General features: G+C 35.4%; 1 protein-coding gene across 1 annotated transcript; it reads left to right on the forward strand.

Moving 5' to 3' along the window:
• Positions 1-54: 54 nt before the first annotated feature.
• LOC128218318 (COP9 signalosome complex subunit 1-like) lies at positions 55-14,812 on the forward strand. The gene is made up of 13 exons (XM_052925973.1): positions 55-126; positions 2,119-2,208; positions 2,731-2,915; positions 3,391-3,552; positions 3,930-4,065; positions 4,869-4,946; positions 6,091-6,228; positions 8,493-8,587; positions 9,826-9,931; positions 10,257-10,337; positions 11,818-11,955; positions 12,257-12,391; positions 13,071-14,812. Exons 1-13 carry the CDS (start codon positions 94-96, stop codon positions 13,143-13,145), a joined length of 1,452 nt encoding a protein of 483 aa, XP_052781933.1. The 5' UTR covers positions 55-93; the 3' UTR covers positions 13,146-14,812.
• The last annotated feature ends 3,777 nt before the right edge of the window (positions 14,813-18,589 follow it).

Genomic DNA, 18,589 nt, shown 5'->3' on the forward strand with positions numbered 1-18,589 from the left:
TGGGTTTTTTTCTCGTACCCGATGTGATGAGCAAGCGTTTCCTAACTCGGAATTGCGCATGCGCTATTTCATTTTCCGGTTTCACCGGTAAAAATGCCCTTACCAATTCAACAAGGACTTTTTCAGGTATATATTTATCATGGGTTACATTATTGGTTTCCAAAGTAAACATTTTATGTTTTTTAGTCATATATATAACTAGAGTAGGATGACAATGGTAAGAAGAGCTCAAGAAAGTCAGAGATGACTTGTCAAAATATCCAAAATGGCCGACGCTAAAATCGGAATTTGTTTTGCTTAAAGGTGTAGACCTGTCTGTCACTCTGATTTGACAGTAGGTAATGGCATATTGGTCATATAATCATGGGGGAAAGATTAAATTATGTCTTTCTATTAATTTTTATGAAGGTTTATCTGTACTAAACAAAATATATTTCCGAAAAATGACCATGTTTTAAGTAAACTGAGATCAAGTGAGCCCAGTGTGGGGCTCAAACCAACGACCATCTTAACACTAGCACAGCGCTCTAATCAACTGAGCTAACTGGGCAGCTGGTTCTTACACATTCACATTACACTCCTCCCCATTAGGCCGATCAAGGCACTCTTGCCTGCACTCTTGCCATTTACTTCTGACAGAAATAATCTAAACCTGGAGGAAAAATGTGCCTGGTGTGGGGCTAGAACCCATGTCTGCCCAAACAATAGCATGGCTCTCTAACCAACAGAGCTAACCGGTTGATTCTTTCCCACACTACAAAATTGTACAAAAATCCTTCAAATCAAGATGAAGTTAATGTTGTTTTGCCATTCAAATTAAGATGTAATGTAAAAATAATGCACAAATTAATTGCAATTGATTTAGTAGTTTATTACCCAAAATATAAATGCACATTTCTCCTTTTTATGTTAATTAAAGGTATTTAATTTAAAAAAATGATACACTTTCACTGGGTTTTTTTTGGTAAGGAATAAAATCAATCATTAGATCAAGTTCCAGGGCTATCACAAGGGGGCGACTTTGGTGAAGTGGTCGCCTTAAATTCCCAGACTTCGTCCATTTGTATAATCAAAACGACATTTACTTTGTCGACAATTTTAGAACATTGTAAATCTGTCAATCAGCTAGTATTTGGCCAATGTCCCATCAGTCAAAACATCGCAATTAGCAATTCATAATTGGTAATCTCCTAATCCAATAGTTTGGCCGTGTATCATCCAATTACCGAAACATTGCCAGTAGGCGGAGCTATTGAAAGCCAACCAATCAGAATGTACATTGAGAAGACCTTGATCAAATGATATAAGTTCATTAATAACAGATAGAAAAAGCAACATATTGATGAAAAATCTTGTCAAGTATTAATCAAGTTAAAAAATAATTTATATATCTATTGTACAAACAAGGCAAGACATTTTAAACATTGTTGCTTTTGAAGCAGACGGTCATTGCCATCTGTGTTGCTTTTGAAGCAGACGGTCATTGCCATCTGGCCATTGGCAAGGTGGCACTAAGAAAATCAATACCATGCTGTATTAACAAATATTTCATTGATTTGAGCATTAAGGGCAATATTGGCCCTCTTGTTTATTAGATACCTGCAAAGTTGAGTAAATGATTAAGTTAATGGTAAAGACATAATGTACAAAACGGGACGATTAAGCAAAAGTCACTCAATATCACTTACCAATGCTAGTAAGAAAATTCTCAGTCTGGTTGTCAGTGATTTTTTTTGGAATTATTTTTACCGCCTGTGCCTTGCAAATTGGGAAAAAAGTTGACATTTGGAAAAATACAAAATCAGGCCAAAATAGCTAATATAATGGTAAATATACATGTTCTAACTTTTTTATGCATATCTTATGCTGTGATAGATTTTGTTTATATTTCAAGAAATTCTTTGCTTTTTTTATACATTAATATTAAGAAGGCAGTTAATTGCAGCAAAAAATCACTGGTTGTAGACTTTTAATATAAAACCTTACTTAAACCATCGCCTTAATCTAAGGTGTAGTGTACTGGTGTTATACTATAGTTTAAAGAAGTACTTGTGCTATAATAACAGGAAAATAACAAAATTATACATTTACATCAACTTTGGCTGTGTATTTTTACAGGCTGCAGCAGAGCCAATGCAGGTAGATGCTGCTCCTGAGGAAAATGACAATGTGGAGGATGTACAGTATATGGTGGAGTCGACAACACTTGTGAGTTCCAGCTGCTATTAAGTATTAGAGGAAAACTGTGGTCGTTCGAACAAGCGGTCGTTCGAGAACCGGTGGTCCCTCGAAGTTGGAGCTTGGTCCCGAACATTTTTCCTTAGTAAACAGTTGGTTTGACGACTTCAAACTTAAAATACACTGAAAGATATTTCATAACAGACTGGGGAATTTCAATTTTGGTCATTCGAAACATCGGTTCCCTCGAGGTTTTGGCTCGGTCCCTGGCGTCCTCGAGCGATCACAGTTTAACTGTAATGTACTTCTTTGCCACTATTGGATATTGCAGAAAGATGACTGTTTACCTGTATGTTTTATACTTAATACAAATTTAAATAATTTTAAATGTTTCCATATGATTGTGCTTTGGTTTTCATACACCAGGATTCTCAATTGTAGTTTAACTGGCCCAAATAGAACATTTACTGACTAGCTAGGAGGGTCCATTGGCATAAAATTACTGGCATTCTTCTGTTCTTATTGAGAATCCTAAATTTTGTTTTTTTTCAGGACTTGGAACAGTATGCCAGTCAGTATACAGGTCTTGCAAAATTAAACCGGCTCAAATTCATAGCAGATCACTGTCCACCTCTCAGACTAGACGCCCTGAGAATGGCTCTTCAATATGTGATGACAACATACAATACAAATCTCTACCAACAAATTTATAGGAAGTTGCAAGAAGCACTGTCATCGTAAGTACTCATGATATTTGAGTAAATGTTAAGTGAAAATGAAATCATTTTAGCTTCCTTATTACAAACTTGAAATTTGCTTTAGTCAGAGTTCCAGTCAGTGTTTTGGGTCAAAAGTTATGCAAGTGGGGTTCTCCCAGAAGTGTTTACCTCCTTTATTGTTTAACCAATTTAACTAAGAGTGATTTACATTATTAAAGCTAATGAATAACATATTGTATTGCAAAGTGAATTTCTTGCACCAATACTCAAGCAGATTCATTAAGATATTAAAAAACTGTTGTTTTATTAGATTAAATTTGTTCTGTTACATTATGTCAAGTTTTAAAAAATCATTATTGTTGGCGGGAGGGGGGTTTAAAGTAGGTGCTGATGTCCATTGTGAGATGTCTTGATAAAGTGACCCTGCCAGGAATAGTGAATGATAGGCAGACTCATATAAAATTGTGTGCAACTTCACATTATGATATTTCAGGAACTCTAGTTTACCTGATGCTGTGGTTGGTGCTGTAAGTAACGTAACACCTCTCGATGCCCAGTGGATAGAAACAACATCCAAAAAGGCTGCCCTCAAACTAGAAAAGTTGGACACAGACTTGAAAAACTACAAAAGTAATTCCATAAAAGAAAGCATAAGGTCAGTTTAACAATGTGAACTTATTAAAACATTCTTGTCAATCAGTTAAACAAAGCACTGGCAGTGGATTTATGTTTCTTTAATATAAACCTCTCAGCATGCAATCATGATTTGGGCGGAGTTTACACTGCCACTATTCAATGTTTCATAACCTTTATTTCATTAATAATGATGTTGCTTTTGCTTGCAAGTGTATCAGTAGAAGATTAAATAACTTAAATTTATATCCCAGGATTTAGAATATTAAAGATTTGGTTGAAGTCTGTCCTCATTTTCAAATACATTTGCAAGTTATTAAATAGTTTATTTCTTGACTGACGTGCACATGTACATGTATGGCAATCATTCTTAGGCATAACTGTGTTGTGTTTGTGCAGGCGAGGTCATGATGACCTTGGTGACCACTATTTAGACTGTGGGGACCTCAGTAATGCTCTCAAGTGCTACAGTCGAGCCCGCGACTACTGTACCAGCCCAAAACATGTTGTTAACATGTGTCTTAATGTCATCAAGGTATGTTGTTTTTTCAATTTGTGGTATCAATAAAAGTTTTGTAATCATGTTACCTTGAGAATGTATTGCTATTGAAATAATGTAACTTAAAAAGTTGTTTTTTTTTTCAGAAATACCATCAATGTAAATACGTATTTAAGAATATCAGGACATCCATTTGTACACGACGAAGCATAAATCCATTTTTGGCCAAAATTGCATGAATAGATAAATAAATTGAAGAAAAGGCTTTCGTTTGCATTTCACTTAAAAGGAACATAACTCACATTGATGGATGGATTTAGTTACATCGGCATTGGAAAATATAAGCATCTGAGTCTAAATAAATCTTAAAAGTTTTTTCCCGTAGAACATGGTATAAAAAGTGCTGGAAACAGGTGCATGCATGCTTCGTGTCTATTTTAATGAAAGTGAAAGGAGAACTGATGGAATTTAATCATTGTCAGTGTACAGATAAGTTAAATTACATCAGAGTTTGATTGCTTTTGCATTTACTAAAAATGATGTAGAAATATTTGCGAAAGGACAGATAATGATTACTTTGATTACTCCTGGAAAAATTATGTCCTGAAACTGAAAGTAAAAGCAAGTAAAATGTTGTACCATTGCTGGTGCATAATGGATTTTGACAAGGATGCATTGGGTTACAGGACAAATAGTATATGCAAAATTTGTGTTTAAATCAACATTTATTAAATAAATAATATCAAATCAATATGTTCATTAGAGTCAGATTCTTATAGTTTTGATGCTGGGAATATTTTTACCACCATGTTAAAGAGAAGGAAATTAATTTATCATAGGTGAGCGTATACCTACAGAACTGGTCGCATGTACAGAGTTACGTGAACAAGGCAGAAGGAACACCAGAAGTAACAGAGGTTAGTTATTGTTTTTTCATTGTAATGTCAGACAACACAAAATTCAGATCATCTGGACCGACATACCCCGATATTGTGTCAGTCCAAAAGAAAATTTGCTGGTCTGTTAATGTTTGTATACATGTACTTGCTTTTTGGAAGCCTTTGTTGCTCATTGCACACTGACAAGGAATTATTTCAAAGAGGTTTAAAGAAATTTAATCAATTAAAATTGAAATTCTATATTTGACAGGTTTTGCTCCGAAATGAAATTGTAACGATGCTATTTTTTGACACTTGCACTAATTCATAGGTTAATTTTGTTAGGTTTATTTGTTCGCAATGTTGTTGTTTTCTGACCATACTGGTACTAATTTTTTGAGGGTAAGATTTTTGTTTGGAAAGTTTGGATTTATCCTTTAAACCTTCCAGTGTTCATGACAAAAGTCTTATCATTTTAGCGCTGCAAAACATTGCGCAACATATACACAGTAATAAACATTATTTGGTAAGGGTGGCAAATGCTGTATTGTGTTCAAAGGGAGGCAAATGCTGTATGCTGTTTGACCCTCATGCAGTAAGCATTATGAAATCTACACTACTGAATAAGAAATCGGATTTGTGAACAAATTGTTAATTGACATTGATAAAAAGTGTATTCATCTGAACAAATAGTGTATTCATTTGAACAAAAAGTGTATGCATCTGCATGGGATGCTGTTAGCTAGTCAAGCATTTCCTGATGATCTTTCCTCAGTTTGAGGCAGATATTATGTAACATCACTACATGTTTTAAACACTGACGAGTTCTTTAAGTTTTTCATCTTAAAACAGTGTACGAAACTTGAAGCACAAGCCAGACGAGTAAACTCTAGTAAAATTACATGTCTGTCCAAATAGAAATATACCACACATATCCAACTAGCTGACTGACATTTGTATTGACTTACATAGTGGAATTTGGGCTTGTAAATTTATATTGGGCTCATAAAATTTTGGCTTTCCATGAAGTTTCAATTTCGTACACTGTATTTGCACATTGTACTAGGACAAAAAAATACATGAACTTAGCTAAGATTTGTTACTGAGGTTAAATTACTTTTGTATAATAGCACTACTCAAGTTTTATAGAAGTAAGTAACATAGTGTGTACATTAACTTATAGCATGGGAAGGACGGCGGTCAGACAATACTGACCAAGCTCCGATGTGCTGCAGGCCTGGCGGATCTTGCCACCAAGAAATACAAGTCTGCTGCTAAATACTTCCTCCTAGCTAGCTTCGACCACTGTGATTTCCCTGAGGTTAGAATTACAGAATGTATAATATTATGACTGCTGGAATAAGTTTGTGAAATCAGCTCCCAGAGAGCATTGTTACTGCCAAGATATTGGAGGCTGGGATTGTAAAACTTCAGTAAGAAAAATGAAAGTCATGGATTTCATTAGTTATTTAGCTTTTTTCATATGGATGGCCTCACTTCCAAATGTCAAACTACAAAATGTTTTCAGTAGCAACGTTTTTAGTATTTAATTTTGGTAATTTGATCACCATTTTTTTTTACAAAATGCTGAAGTTACAATTTTTTGGCTTGACTATTGGAAGAATATGGAGAGCTATACTACTCACCTAAAAGTCGGCGTCACACCTTGGTTAAGGTTTTGCGTGCAAGCACACATAGGTGCATATCTCAGCAACTACTTGAGGTATTGCATTGAGACTTGATACAATGGTACTCAACCATCCAACCTACTCAGTTAACCAAGTTAGATAACTCTAGTTTGCATTTTATGCAAAAAATAGGCCTTTATTATTTGACTTAGAAATTCTGGTTCAGGTTTTGAGTGCAAGCACACATAGGTTAATATCTCAGCAACTAGTTGAGGTATTGCATTGAGACTTGTTACAATTGTACTCAACCATCCAACCTACTTAATTAACCAAGTTTGATAACTCTAGTTTGAATAAAATGCAAATTATGGGCCTTTATTATTTGACTTGGAAATTCTGGTTAAAGTTTTGTATATAAGCACACATAGGTTAATATCTCAGCAACTACTTGATGTATTGGTATGACTTTATACAATGGTACTCAACCATCCAATCTACTAAAATAACCAAGTAAGATAACTCTAGATTGGATTAAATTCAAATAATGGCCCCTTTTTTATTCGACAAAGAAATTCTGGTTAAGGTTTTGCATGTTACCACTTTTAAGTCAATACCTCAGCGAATATATCATGTATTGCATTGAAACCTTACACACAGGCTCCCAACCATATAACGTTCTTATTAAAGTAAAATAACTCTTTCATATTATATAATTTTTGCCCATTTATTATGCGACTTAGAAATTCTGGTTAAGGTCTTGCATGTAAGCACACATATTCAACCACCCAACCTAATTGAATAAACATTAGATAACTGTATTTTGCAAATAATAGCCCTTTATTATTAGACTTAAAAATTCTGGTTAAAATTTTGCATGTAACCACATTTATGTTAATATCTCGGCACATCATGTATTGCATTGAAATCTAATTTAACAGTGATCCATGCATGTTTCTCCAAAACTTTTCAATCCTTATACTGAAAAGCGGCAGAATAGTCGAGCGCGCTGTCTCTGTGACAGCTCTTGTTGTAGTTATAATTTTTGAAGGTTCTGCATTTTTGCTTTCGAACTGTCCAATCATTGCTCGTCATTTTGATCACATGATACAACACCATCTTCTCATTGGACTATTAACTCAGCATTTTGCAGTAAGATGGGGCACGCCTTTATGTAGAAATTCTGAAATAAAAAAAAAAGCAGCTTCAGCATTTTGAAGTGAGGTCATCGATATGCACATTGCAAGTCTCACAAAGACATGAAGTTTGAAAGTGGTTTATTGAAATCACCCTGGGGTTGGTTGGTTAGTTGGTCGGTCGGTTGCAATTTTCCCTGTCCAAAGGATAACTTGAAAATTACTGGATGGATTTTAATTAAACTGCATAAGATGATTGATCATAAGGAGAGAAAATGCAGTGTACAATGACCATAACTCTTTTTCAGCTTATTATATAGAGTTATTTACCATTGTTACTTTTTCTTGTCTGATATCTAACTTCAATTCTACTTGATGGAATTCAATAAAACTTTATACAATGACCGAACATAATGGAAGTGAAGTATAAAAGAACCATAACTCTTACCATAGCTTATTACAAAATTTAAGCTGATAACATCCCTTTTTTACTTTATCTTGTCCAGAGCATAACTTGAAAACTACTGGATGGAATTTAATTAAACTGCATATTATGGTAAAGCACAATAAGGGGATGTGCAGTGTACAGACATCATAGTAATGTTATTGCCCTTTGTTAATTTTCTTACTTTACTTTTGGATGGAATTTAATGAAACTACACACTTTGGTAGAGCAAGATGAGTGGAAATGCAGTGTACAATAACCTCAGAGATATTGCCTCTTTTCAAAGAAATGGATTGCCATTCCTGTGTCCAGACGGCATTCAGGGGTATATGTCACTCCTGTGACAACTTTAGTTGTAACAGTATTTTTAATTATTCAGTTACTGTCGCCACACGATGTGGCCACATACGGTGCCTTGTGTGCCCTGGCGTCCTTCGACAGACAAGAGCTCCAGAACCATGTCATATCCAGCAGGTGATTATCATCTTGTATTTCTTTTATATTAGATGAGCCTGTATCTGGTTAACCAACGATAAAGATATAGTTTGGAGCTTCCTTTTTTCCTTTTTATTTATTTTATCATTTCAACCTGGTTGGCACAGTGAGTTTTGAAAACAGCTATTTCTGTAGAACTCTATGTAGACTAGTGTAATAAATTATCTTAACGAGGAATTTAGATCCAGATCTTAGGTCAGAGATTTTTTAAGGTTTTGTAACTCGACTTAAAAAAGTGTCCACAGGCCAAGGGAAAAATCATTTTTCCATTTCTTCCTGGTTACGGGAAAAAAAGATGTCCCTGGGGATGGGCATATTAAAATTGCACTGTCTCATCATACAAATGGGTATAATATTGAGTACTAATTCCTTCATTATTTATAGAAGATAAATTTGTAACTTGCCACATGTGTTCGACTCACCAAGACCTGTGTCCCTTCCTCTAAGGTCAAGGTCACACTTATTGTTTGTTAACTACAGATTGCTGCATATAAGTACATTGAGTTTATTGATGGTGGTGTCCAGGCTGGAATTTTCTCTTGTATAGACAGATTTTAAAATGCCACATGTTTTCAACATACCAAAACGACATGTTGCGTACAAAAAATGTGTCTCTTCCACTGAGGTCAAGGTTGCACTTAGTGTTTGTTTACTATGAAATGCTTATATATGGACATAGAGTATACATATAACATTTAACAGCAGCCCTGCATGGGTCTCGTGTGGTGTTTCACAGCATTTATGAGAGGTAGTTGGTGTTTTTATATAATTCAATTGTCAAATATTCCTTTCTTTATCAAAACATTTCATTGCTATTTTCCCTTTCTAAATGACCTTTGAATCACACCTAGGAACCTCTTCAGGGGCATTCACCACTTACTGTGACAACTCTAGTTTTGTATCAACATCCATGAGAAACCAATCATCTTAAGTAATTTGTTTTTCAAATGATTGTCCAGTTCCATTAATGTTAAAATGTTATTGATAAATATCATAAAGCACTTGGATGAGTTTAATCTATTGTTATCAGAATAATATTAAGTATTGTCGTACACAATAGAATTAAGATTTTAATTTTTATTTCCTTGTTTTTCAACAAATTGGTCTGATTTTAAAACCCTAACCTTGCCTTGTTGATTGCAAATGACTTGACTGATTATAACTGATGTCAGCAAGTGTCTCCGGGAATCATGTAACTTGTGTTTCTTCTATTCCAGTTCTTTCAAGCTGTTTTTGGAGCTTGAGCCTCAACTACGTGATATAATACACAAATTTAATGAATCCAATTATGCATCATGTCTACACTTGTTAGATGAATTAAAGGTGGGTGAAATATGTTTATAATAGATAAAGAATTAATGTACATGTCATTTGTTAGATATGTTTTTTTTTGTTAAATATGTTTCAGAATTAATAGAATATCTATTTTTAGCTTTGAATAGTGTTTTCCATGCAAATGTAGAGCAATTGGAACTGTATTAGATATACTCTTCTGTTAGTCAAAGTAAGTAAAAATCAAAGACCAATCTTAATCCGATCTAGCATCATTGCTATTGCTGTGGGCAGGCCTTTATAAGCTCTGAAATCACTGCTATTGCTGTGGGCAGGCCTTTATAAGCTCTGAAATCATTGCTTGTTTTTGTTTCAGGACAATTTATATTTAGATTTGTACCTAGTTCCACATGTAAACACACTATACTCCCAGATAAGGAACAGAGCTCTTTGCCAGGTAAGATTTAACATGTGAATTATTATCAGGTACATCTGTTTGAGTTTTCATTAGGCTGTTTTCTTTGGTGAAATATCACTTTCCACTCCCGATACAATATTGTTCAAGAATCGAAAAGAATTGTGTGTGAGAGTTTTGAATGATAACATTTTAAGTCAATGATAGTGCATGAAAATTTCAAAAAAGCTTATAGATTATCATTTAGTTTTTTCCTGGCCAGAATGAGATTGAGCATTCTCAGTTGAGGCTTTAAATGTGTACATGGGTAAGATGGTGGCTGAGTTCCACATGAGGATTACCTTAAATATATGCCTCTATTACAGTACTTCAGTCCATGCTTGTCTGTGGACATGTGTAAGATGGCGCCTTAGTTCCCCAGGAGTGTTCACTTACATCTATACCTCTGTTACAGTACTTCAGTCCATGCTTGTCTGTGGACATGGGTAAGATGGCGCCTTAGTTCCCCATGAGTGTTCACTTACATCTATACCTCTTTTACAGTACTTCAGTCCATGCTTGTCTGTGGACATGTGTAAGATGGCGCCTTAGTTCCCCAGGAGTGTTCACTTACATCTATACCTCTGTTACAGTACTTCAGTCCATGCTTGTCTGTGGACATGGGTAAGATGGCGCCTTAGTTCCCCATGAGTGTTCACTTACATCTATACCTCTTTTACAGTACTTCAGTCCATGCTTGTCTGTGGACATGGGTAAGATGGCGCCTTAGTTCCCCAGGAGTGTTCACTTACATCTATACCTCTGTTACAGTACTTCAGTCCATACTTGTCTGTGGACATGGGTAAGATGGCGCCTTAGTTCCCCAGGAGTGTTCACTTACATCTATACCCCTGTTACAGTACTTCAGTCCATGCTTGTCTGTGGACATGGGTAAGATGGCGCCATAGTTCCCCAGGAGTGTTCACTTACATCTATACCTCTGTTACAGTACTTCAGTCCATGCTTGTCTGTGGACATGGGTAAGATGGCGCCTTAGTTCCCCAGGAGTGTTCACTTACATCTATACCCCTGTTACAGTACTTCAGTCCATGCTTGTCTGTGGACATGGGTAAGATGGCGCCTTAGTTCCCCAGGAGTGTTCACTTACATCTATACCTCTGTTACAGTACTTCAGTCCATACTTGTCTGTGGACATGGGTAAGATGGCGCCTTAGTTCCCCAGGAGTGTTCACTTACATCTATACCTCTGTTACAGTACTTCAGTCCATACTTGTCTGTGGACATGGGTAAGATGGCGCCTTAGTTCCCCAGGAGTGTTCACTTACATATATACCTCTGTTACAGTACTTCAGTCCATGCTTGTCTGTGGACATGGGTAAGATGGCGCCTTAGTTCCCCAGGAGTGTTCACTTACATCTGTACCTCTGTTACAGTACTTCAGTCCATGCTTGTCTTTGGACATGGGTAAGATGGCGCCATAGTTCCTCAGGAGTGTTCACTTACATCTATACCTCTGTTACAGTACTTCAGTCCATACTTATCGGCAGATATGGGTAAGATGGCAGCTTCATTCAACACGAGCGTTTTAGCATTGGAGGATGAACTCATGCAGCTGATCCTTGATGGACAGATCAAGGCCAGAATAGACTCCCATAGCAAGGTTAGTGCTTGTTTTCTGGAAGCTTGTTATTAGCCTTTTGGATAATTGAAACATGTATCTTTGCTTTGAATTAATTTTCTCCAGACTTGATCTTGTAGAGTTTTTGATGAACGGATATGACAATCAATTATTTGTTTCGTAAAACAAAGCCCCAGAATGACTGACAGAGCTATGAAGTTTTGTTGTAGGAAACTGGTATCTATTTTTGTAAGTTATGGGTGGTAATGATAATGTGAAATTTTGTTTGACTTTATTGCATCATTTTATCATAGTACCAATATTTACCCATGTAAAATTTCAGATTTTATATGCAAAGGACACTGACCAGCGGAGTACGACATTTGAGAAGTCATTACAGATGGGGCAGGAGTACCAGCGCAGAACAAAGGCTCTTGTTCTTAGATCGGCTGTCTTAAAAAACCAAATCAGTGTGAAGGTAACCTAGTAGATTTATTTAGCTTGTATTCCTGTTTTCCAGTTTTTCATAGGGTTAGGGTAAGGGTTACAATTGTTAAAAAAACAATGAAAGGAAGTGCATTGTATGAGAACCATAAATATATCTCGAATAGTTACAGAGTCATTGCCCTTACTTTTCATTGCCTGCAGCATGTTTTGAAAACTATTAGTTAGAATTTAAATGAAAATTCACCTATGTGGCTTCATGTACATCACATTACCAATAGTGCAAAGGCCGTCATGGGTCTCTTGTTATATTGATTATGGCCCCTTTTCATCTTGAAGTTTGCCAAAACTTGGTACCTGGAAGAAAACTTTCAAAGTTCAATGGATTTAAAAAATGATTCATTCACTTGTTTTATAACAGTATTAAATAGATCTTTCAAAATCTGGCCCGTTTCAAAGATAGAGTTGCTCTTTCACAGCATAATGTATGCATAAAAAAGTTAGGACATGTATATTTACCTTTAAATTAGCTATTTTGGCCTGATTATGTATTTTTCCAAAAGTCAATTTTTTTCCAAATTTGCAAGGCACAGGCAGTAAAATAATTCCAAAAAAAAATCACTGACAGGTAATTTTTTTACATCATTTTCAAGAAGGATAAGGGCTGGTTGATCTAAAGTCTTATGTTATTATGTGGACATTTTCTGTTTCAGTGTCCGCCTCGGGAAGGAGGTCAGGGAGGGGAAATGTCCATAGCGCCTGGAAATGCCTCGTCAGCACGCAATTGACGCCAGCTTGGACTTTATAGCCAATGTTAGTCTTTCAAGTGATACCAGGCCAATTTCTTAACTCAAAGACTACCTGCATTGCGTACCACTGGATTTCTTGAACATGCATGCTCACAGATAAACAGTGCATGTATTGTTCATTGCCCCAGGTCAATTTTGAAAGTTGATGACAGGTTGTTGTGGCTTCTTTGGTGTTTTAAGGTATAACATACCTGCCAAGTTTTGCACTTAATTAAAGCTCTAAATGTATATGAACAATATTGAGAAATGTGATCATTGTTAATGCCATGGTGAAAAGTGCTATTCATATAGTGAGCTTTCTTGTATTAATAATAATGAGTGTCAACTTCATATTTTATGAACAACTTGATTAACATTAATTGCTATAAAAGGTCTTTTTATCCCATGCATTTTGTAGTGCTGTATTGTTTATGATACTTTTGCATTGTACATTAAGTTTATAATTGAAACATCAGCTGTCAGACATACATTATACTACATTTATATTAATTGATAAAATGATTATGATAGGAAGTGAGTCTGAATTATTAAATAAAATCAATTCAAAGTAGTTGAAAGCGAACTTCTCATCTTAAGATGATATACATAAATTTGCTGCTTATAATTTATCTACATACACATCATGTACATAAAGGAAACACAAGTGCTATTGTCCAGTTTAACTTTTATTATGCCCCCTTTTGAAAAAAGTGGGGTATATTGTTTTGCACATGTCGGTCGGTCGGTCTGTCTGTCTGTCGGTCGGTCGGTCGGTCGGTCGGTCGGAATACCAAATGGTTTCCGATCAATAACTTGAGAACGCTTTGACCGAGGGACCTCATACTTGGTATGTGTATTGGTCATCACCAGCAGATGAACCCTATTGATTTTGAGGTCAGTGGGTCAAAGGTCAAGGTCAGTGTGACCTTTACATGAAAAACGGTTTCCGATCAATAACTTGAGAACGCTTTGACCCAGGAACCTCATACTTGGTAGGTGTATTGGTCATGACCAGCAGATGAACCCTATTGATTTTGAGGTCAAAGGTCAAGGTCAGTGTGACCTTAACATGAAAAACGGTTTCCGATCAATAACTTGAGAACGCTTTGACCCAGGGACCTCATACTAGTTCCATTCAAATTTATGCCAAACAAAGAGCTTCATTTTGGTCTATACATATTGGGATTAATTTATATTGGGATAATTTTTCAGGCAGTTTTGTCAGCAACACACATTTGTCTGATCCTTTACATTTGTCTTATTGTGTAGAGCTGTCAAACTTGGTATTTACATTCATTATGGTCAGAAAACCCTAATTGATTTGGGTCTGTAGGTCAATGGTGAAGGTCTTGTATGACATGAAAATAACAAGTGACGTACTAGTATCCCAATTATGGAATTTTAGTTCATTTATATTTGGGATGTGAACCTGTGAAAACAACAACAGGCTTCACATTTCAGTCACACATTCACAGTAATGAGGAAGTTGATTGTTCATAAAGGCTCAAAATATGCCTTGGTCTTGTGTTGCAATGTTATGATGATTGATTGGTTATTGAAATAAAGGCAGAACAATATATTTGTTGCAGTTGGTAACTACAAGTTCATATCCTTGTATGTACATGTTTATATTTTTATTATTAAATGAATTAAAACTATAAATCCTGTTATAGTATCACTTTACTTGATTGTTTCTTCACGGTCCATATTGGTTATTTGATACCACATATAAAAAAGTTTAGTATACACTCGGGATATATCCAATATGGCCACCAAAGTCCATGCAAGCTGTCATATTCTTAAGTATGTTAATGTATAAAAATTCATACGAATAATCCTCGAACAAAATAATCCGTCGCCTTGGCAACCATAATTTTCTTAAAAATAATCATTTATCGTGCAATAAACCTTAACCCTTAGTTGATTCTTATTTCAAAGTAATGATTGAAAATAAACATCTGTTTAATGATTTTGTAGTATTGCATAAGTTACTGAATGTAATTTGTGTTACTGATATTAGATGTGGACAAGCAAGTTCAAAGTGAGTATCAAAAATATCCTGGTAAGTATTTGTTACGCCCTCCTTTAAAGAAGTGCGAGTTTATTGTTATGCACATGTCGAGACATCGTCATCACAATGGCAGTACCGTGTACGTGCATCCGTCAGTCCATATTTCCGGACTGGATTTTAAACAAAAAAAATGCCAAGATTGTTCACATGATGAGATGGCGTGTTGCGCACAAGACCCAGGTCTCTACCTCATATTTCAAGGTCAAGGGTTGAATTAATCCTTGTCCGGACTTATCCTGACTGCTTGAAAGGATTTTCAAAAAAACTTGCCATGTAGGTTCACCAAGATGAGGTGGTTTGTCGCGCCTAAGACCAAGATCTGTATCTCAAAGGTCAAGGTCATGTTTGTGGTCAAAGTTTGGATTCATCCTAAGATTAATATTAACCGGTTAAAAGTCAAAATGAGTACTGTTCATAGGACTGGCCTGGGATAAACCTTACATTACTTTACCATACATTAAAGGATTTAAAAAAATAATCTGGCGGTTCAACATGCTTAGTGTCACAGGTCCACGTATTGTTCTCATGTTTTTCTGTATTTCAATTGCATAAAGGGCAATACGTATGTGTCAAAAACTATTCCAACGAGTTTAACATGTCGGCTTCTAGATTAGTTATTGCGTTTTGTTAATGTTCATTGGTATCCTTTGTCAAAAGGCGACGTTTCTACGATTCTTAATTTGACTGGGGTTATGGCAGCCTGTGACTGCTCTTGGGATAGCTGCAATGGAGTTCTTCTGGGACTGGGTTTGATGTAGAACTGTGGTACGTTTCACACTACATGTATCTGTGTTATTTAAAAACGTCCCGGAATATAGTGTGTATGTGTTTTTGTTAATTATCATCGTCTATTTAGATAGTTGTTTAAAATTCAATCGTGCTTATATGGATTTTATTTTAAACATTGTTTCGACCATCAAACGCATTAATTTTAGAGAATCAAGCAACATACTTAAAATCGATTTTGAATGCATATATTATGCACAAAGTATTTAAAGGGACTACACACCAGTTGATACGATTGCAAGAAAATAAGATAAAGATACTATACATTTGATGCTACGATAGTAAGAAAAAAAGAAAATTGTCAAATACTTACATGCAATTGATATCGTTGTGTGAAAAGCATTTAATCTCGTATACTGGTGTATCACATCACCAACGACACCTTTATTTTCGCAGTTTTTGAGTATTTTATATGTTTGAATGCCTTCAAGTGTTCACCATATTAAAACTATGTGCAGAGTGCATGTTACAACCAGTTTGTTTCAAGGTCAAGGTCACACTTAGAGGTCATATGAATATATTTAGTTTCCATTTCTTATCTCTTGAACCACTTGATGGATTTTAAAATAACTCGCCATACTGGTTGAGAAGCAGTTTCCGACAGTTTTTACAAGTGTTTATTGATTTATTCATACGTGTTAAAATTCCTACTAAAATTGTTCACATTTTAGATAACTACAGCTCAAGCTGCTATTGTTGATATATTTTTCACATGTGTGACGTCACATATAGTGTATCTAATGGGGGCGCCAAGAGGGTACTTTCACTGTTCTGATTAGCTGTTGACGAGAAGCAGTTTCCGACAAATCAAATACGTGGCAGATTTTAGGTGCCTATTGTGTGTTTTTTATCCATTTATTCAATATACTAAATAGAAGACTATAATACGAGAACTATTATTTAATTTTTCAGCATTTACCAAAAATTAAACCTAAAAACTTACGCCAGTCAATCATCATTCTGACGATCCCCCACGTGCAAGTTTGTGTACAAATTGAAAAATAAACATTAAACATTAAATTATAATAAAAGTTATTTACGTGTCTCGGTAAAAACTTTAACTTTTGATTGCCTAGTAACCATATAATTGAATTGCAATACCTTCTTTATGAAGATCAAAAGAAAGTACGCGAAAAAGCGATTTGTCGGAAACTGCTTTCCGTCGGAAACTGCTTCTCAACCAGTAATAGTTATCTATATTGAGACGATGTGCAGAACGATTCAATATGGTAAAGCAGCTCTGTTTTAGGTCAAGGTCACATTTAGATGTCAAAATTCATTTCAAATACTTTGTATCCCATTTTCATCATATTTAGACAATGCGCTAAGCACATGTTCAAGCTCGTTCAAGGTCAATATCACACTAAGAGGTAAAATGTCATATTACTTAATTACTTCGTGTCCGCTTAATATATATTGAACCACAAGAAGAACTATTAAAATAACTGGCCACAAATATTTACCATATTGAGGCGATGTGCAGAACGCATGACACAACCAGCTCGGTTCAATGTCATGGTCACATTTAGAGGTCAAGGTCATTTAACTACTTTTCGGGTCCGTGCCTTATCTCTTGAACCTCGAGAAGGATTTAAATATACTTGCCACAAATATTCACCATATGGTTACAATGTGCAGAGGGGGACGGAAGAGAAATCAGTTTTTTATTACAAAAATAACGAATTTAGTTTATACTGATTTTATTAAGGCATTTCGAACATTTATTTTAGGCTTCTTTGCAGATATCGTGTATTTTACACATAATGCATTTCTGCTTTTTAATTATAAACACACGCCTCTCTAAATCATTGTTTCTCACTAAAATGTTGATTAAAACCATTTTGGGTACATACAATGAGATAAACAACACATCTGAAGATATTTATTGCTTTTGACATACAAGAAATAAACAAATAATAATGATAATAATAATAAAAATTCCTTGTAATATTCAGAATAAAGAGTGGTTTAGGTATTTTTTAAGACCTATAGTTTAAAGATGGTCAGTTTAACTTGTAAAATATAAACGCGGATGGTATCCATAACCATGACATGGATTCGGTATTGAATTGTCCTTTTACTAACGAAAAAGTGTTTCAAAGTATCGGTAAACTTAAAACGGACAAGGCATGTGGCGCTGATGGAATAGGGACAGAGTTTTATAAGCACACGTGTGACCAAATAGCAACCATATTATTGACACTTTTCAATAAAGTTTTATGTATATGATCATTTACAGACGCTTGGTGCGAAAGTGCGAAAGCATTTTGGTGCCTATATTTAAGGTAGGCTCGAGAAACGATCCATCTAATTATTGTGGCATTTCCCTCATCAATGTCATGTACAAAATATTTTCTGGTATAATAAATGATCGGCTTACATGTTGGGCGGAGGAGTTCGACGTAATTGACGAGGCGCACGCTTTTCGCGCGGGCCATTCTTCTATAGATAATATTTTCTGTTTGCAATCAATGATAACAAAATATACATCATAGCCTGGGGGAGGTTTAACGTATTGTTTGTCGACTTTAAAAAGGCATTTGATTCGTTAGTTCACCAAACACTTTTTACTAGTTTGATGAGTAAA

The sequence above is a fragment of the Mya arenaria genome, chromosome 2, assembly GCF_026914265.1.
Source record: "Mya arenaria isolate MELC-2E11 chromosome 2, ASM2691426v1".
Lineage (NCBI taxonomy): Eukaryota > Metazoa > Mollusca > Bivalvia > Myida > Myidae > Mya > Mya arenaria.

What these genes read in the sequence shown, in the direction of transcription:
- LOC128218318 (XM_052925973.1), top strand. Translation starts at nt 94, where the DNA reads ATGCCCTTACCAATTCAACAAGGACTTTTTCAG. An exon ending in GAACACCAGAAGTAACAGAG is followed by an intron (nt 4,947 to 6,090) that starts GTTAGTTATTGT and finishes ATTAACTTATAG; the next exon opens with CATGGGAAGGACGGCGGTCA. An exon ending in GAATAGACTCCCATAGCAAG is followed by an intron (nt 11,956 to 12,256) that starts GTTAGTGCTTGT and finishes GTAAAATTTCAG; the next exon opens with ATTTTATATGCAAAGGACAC.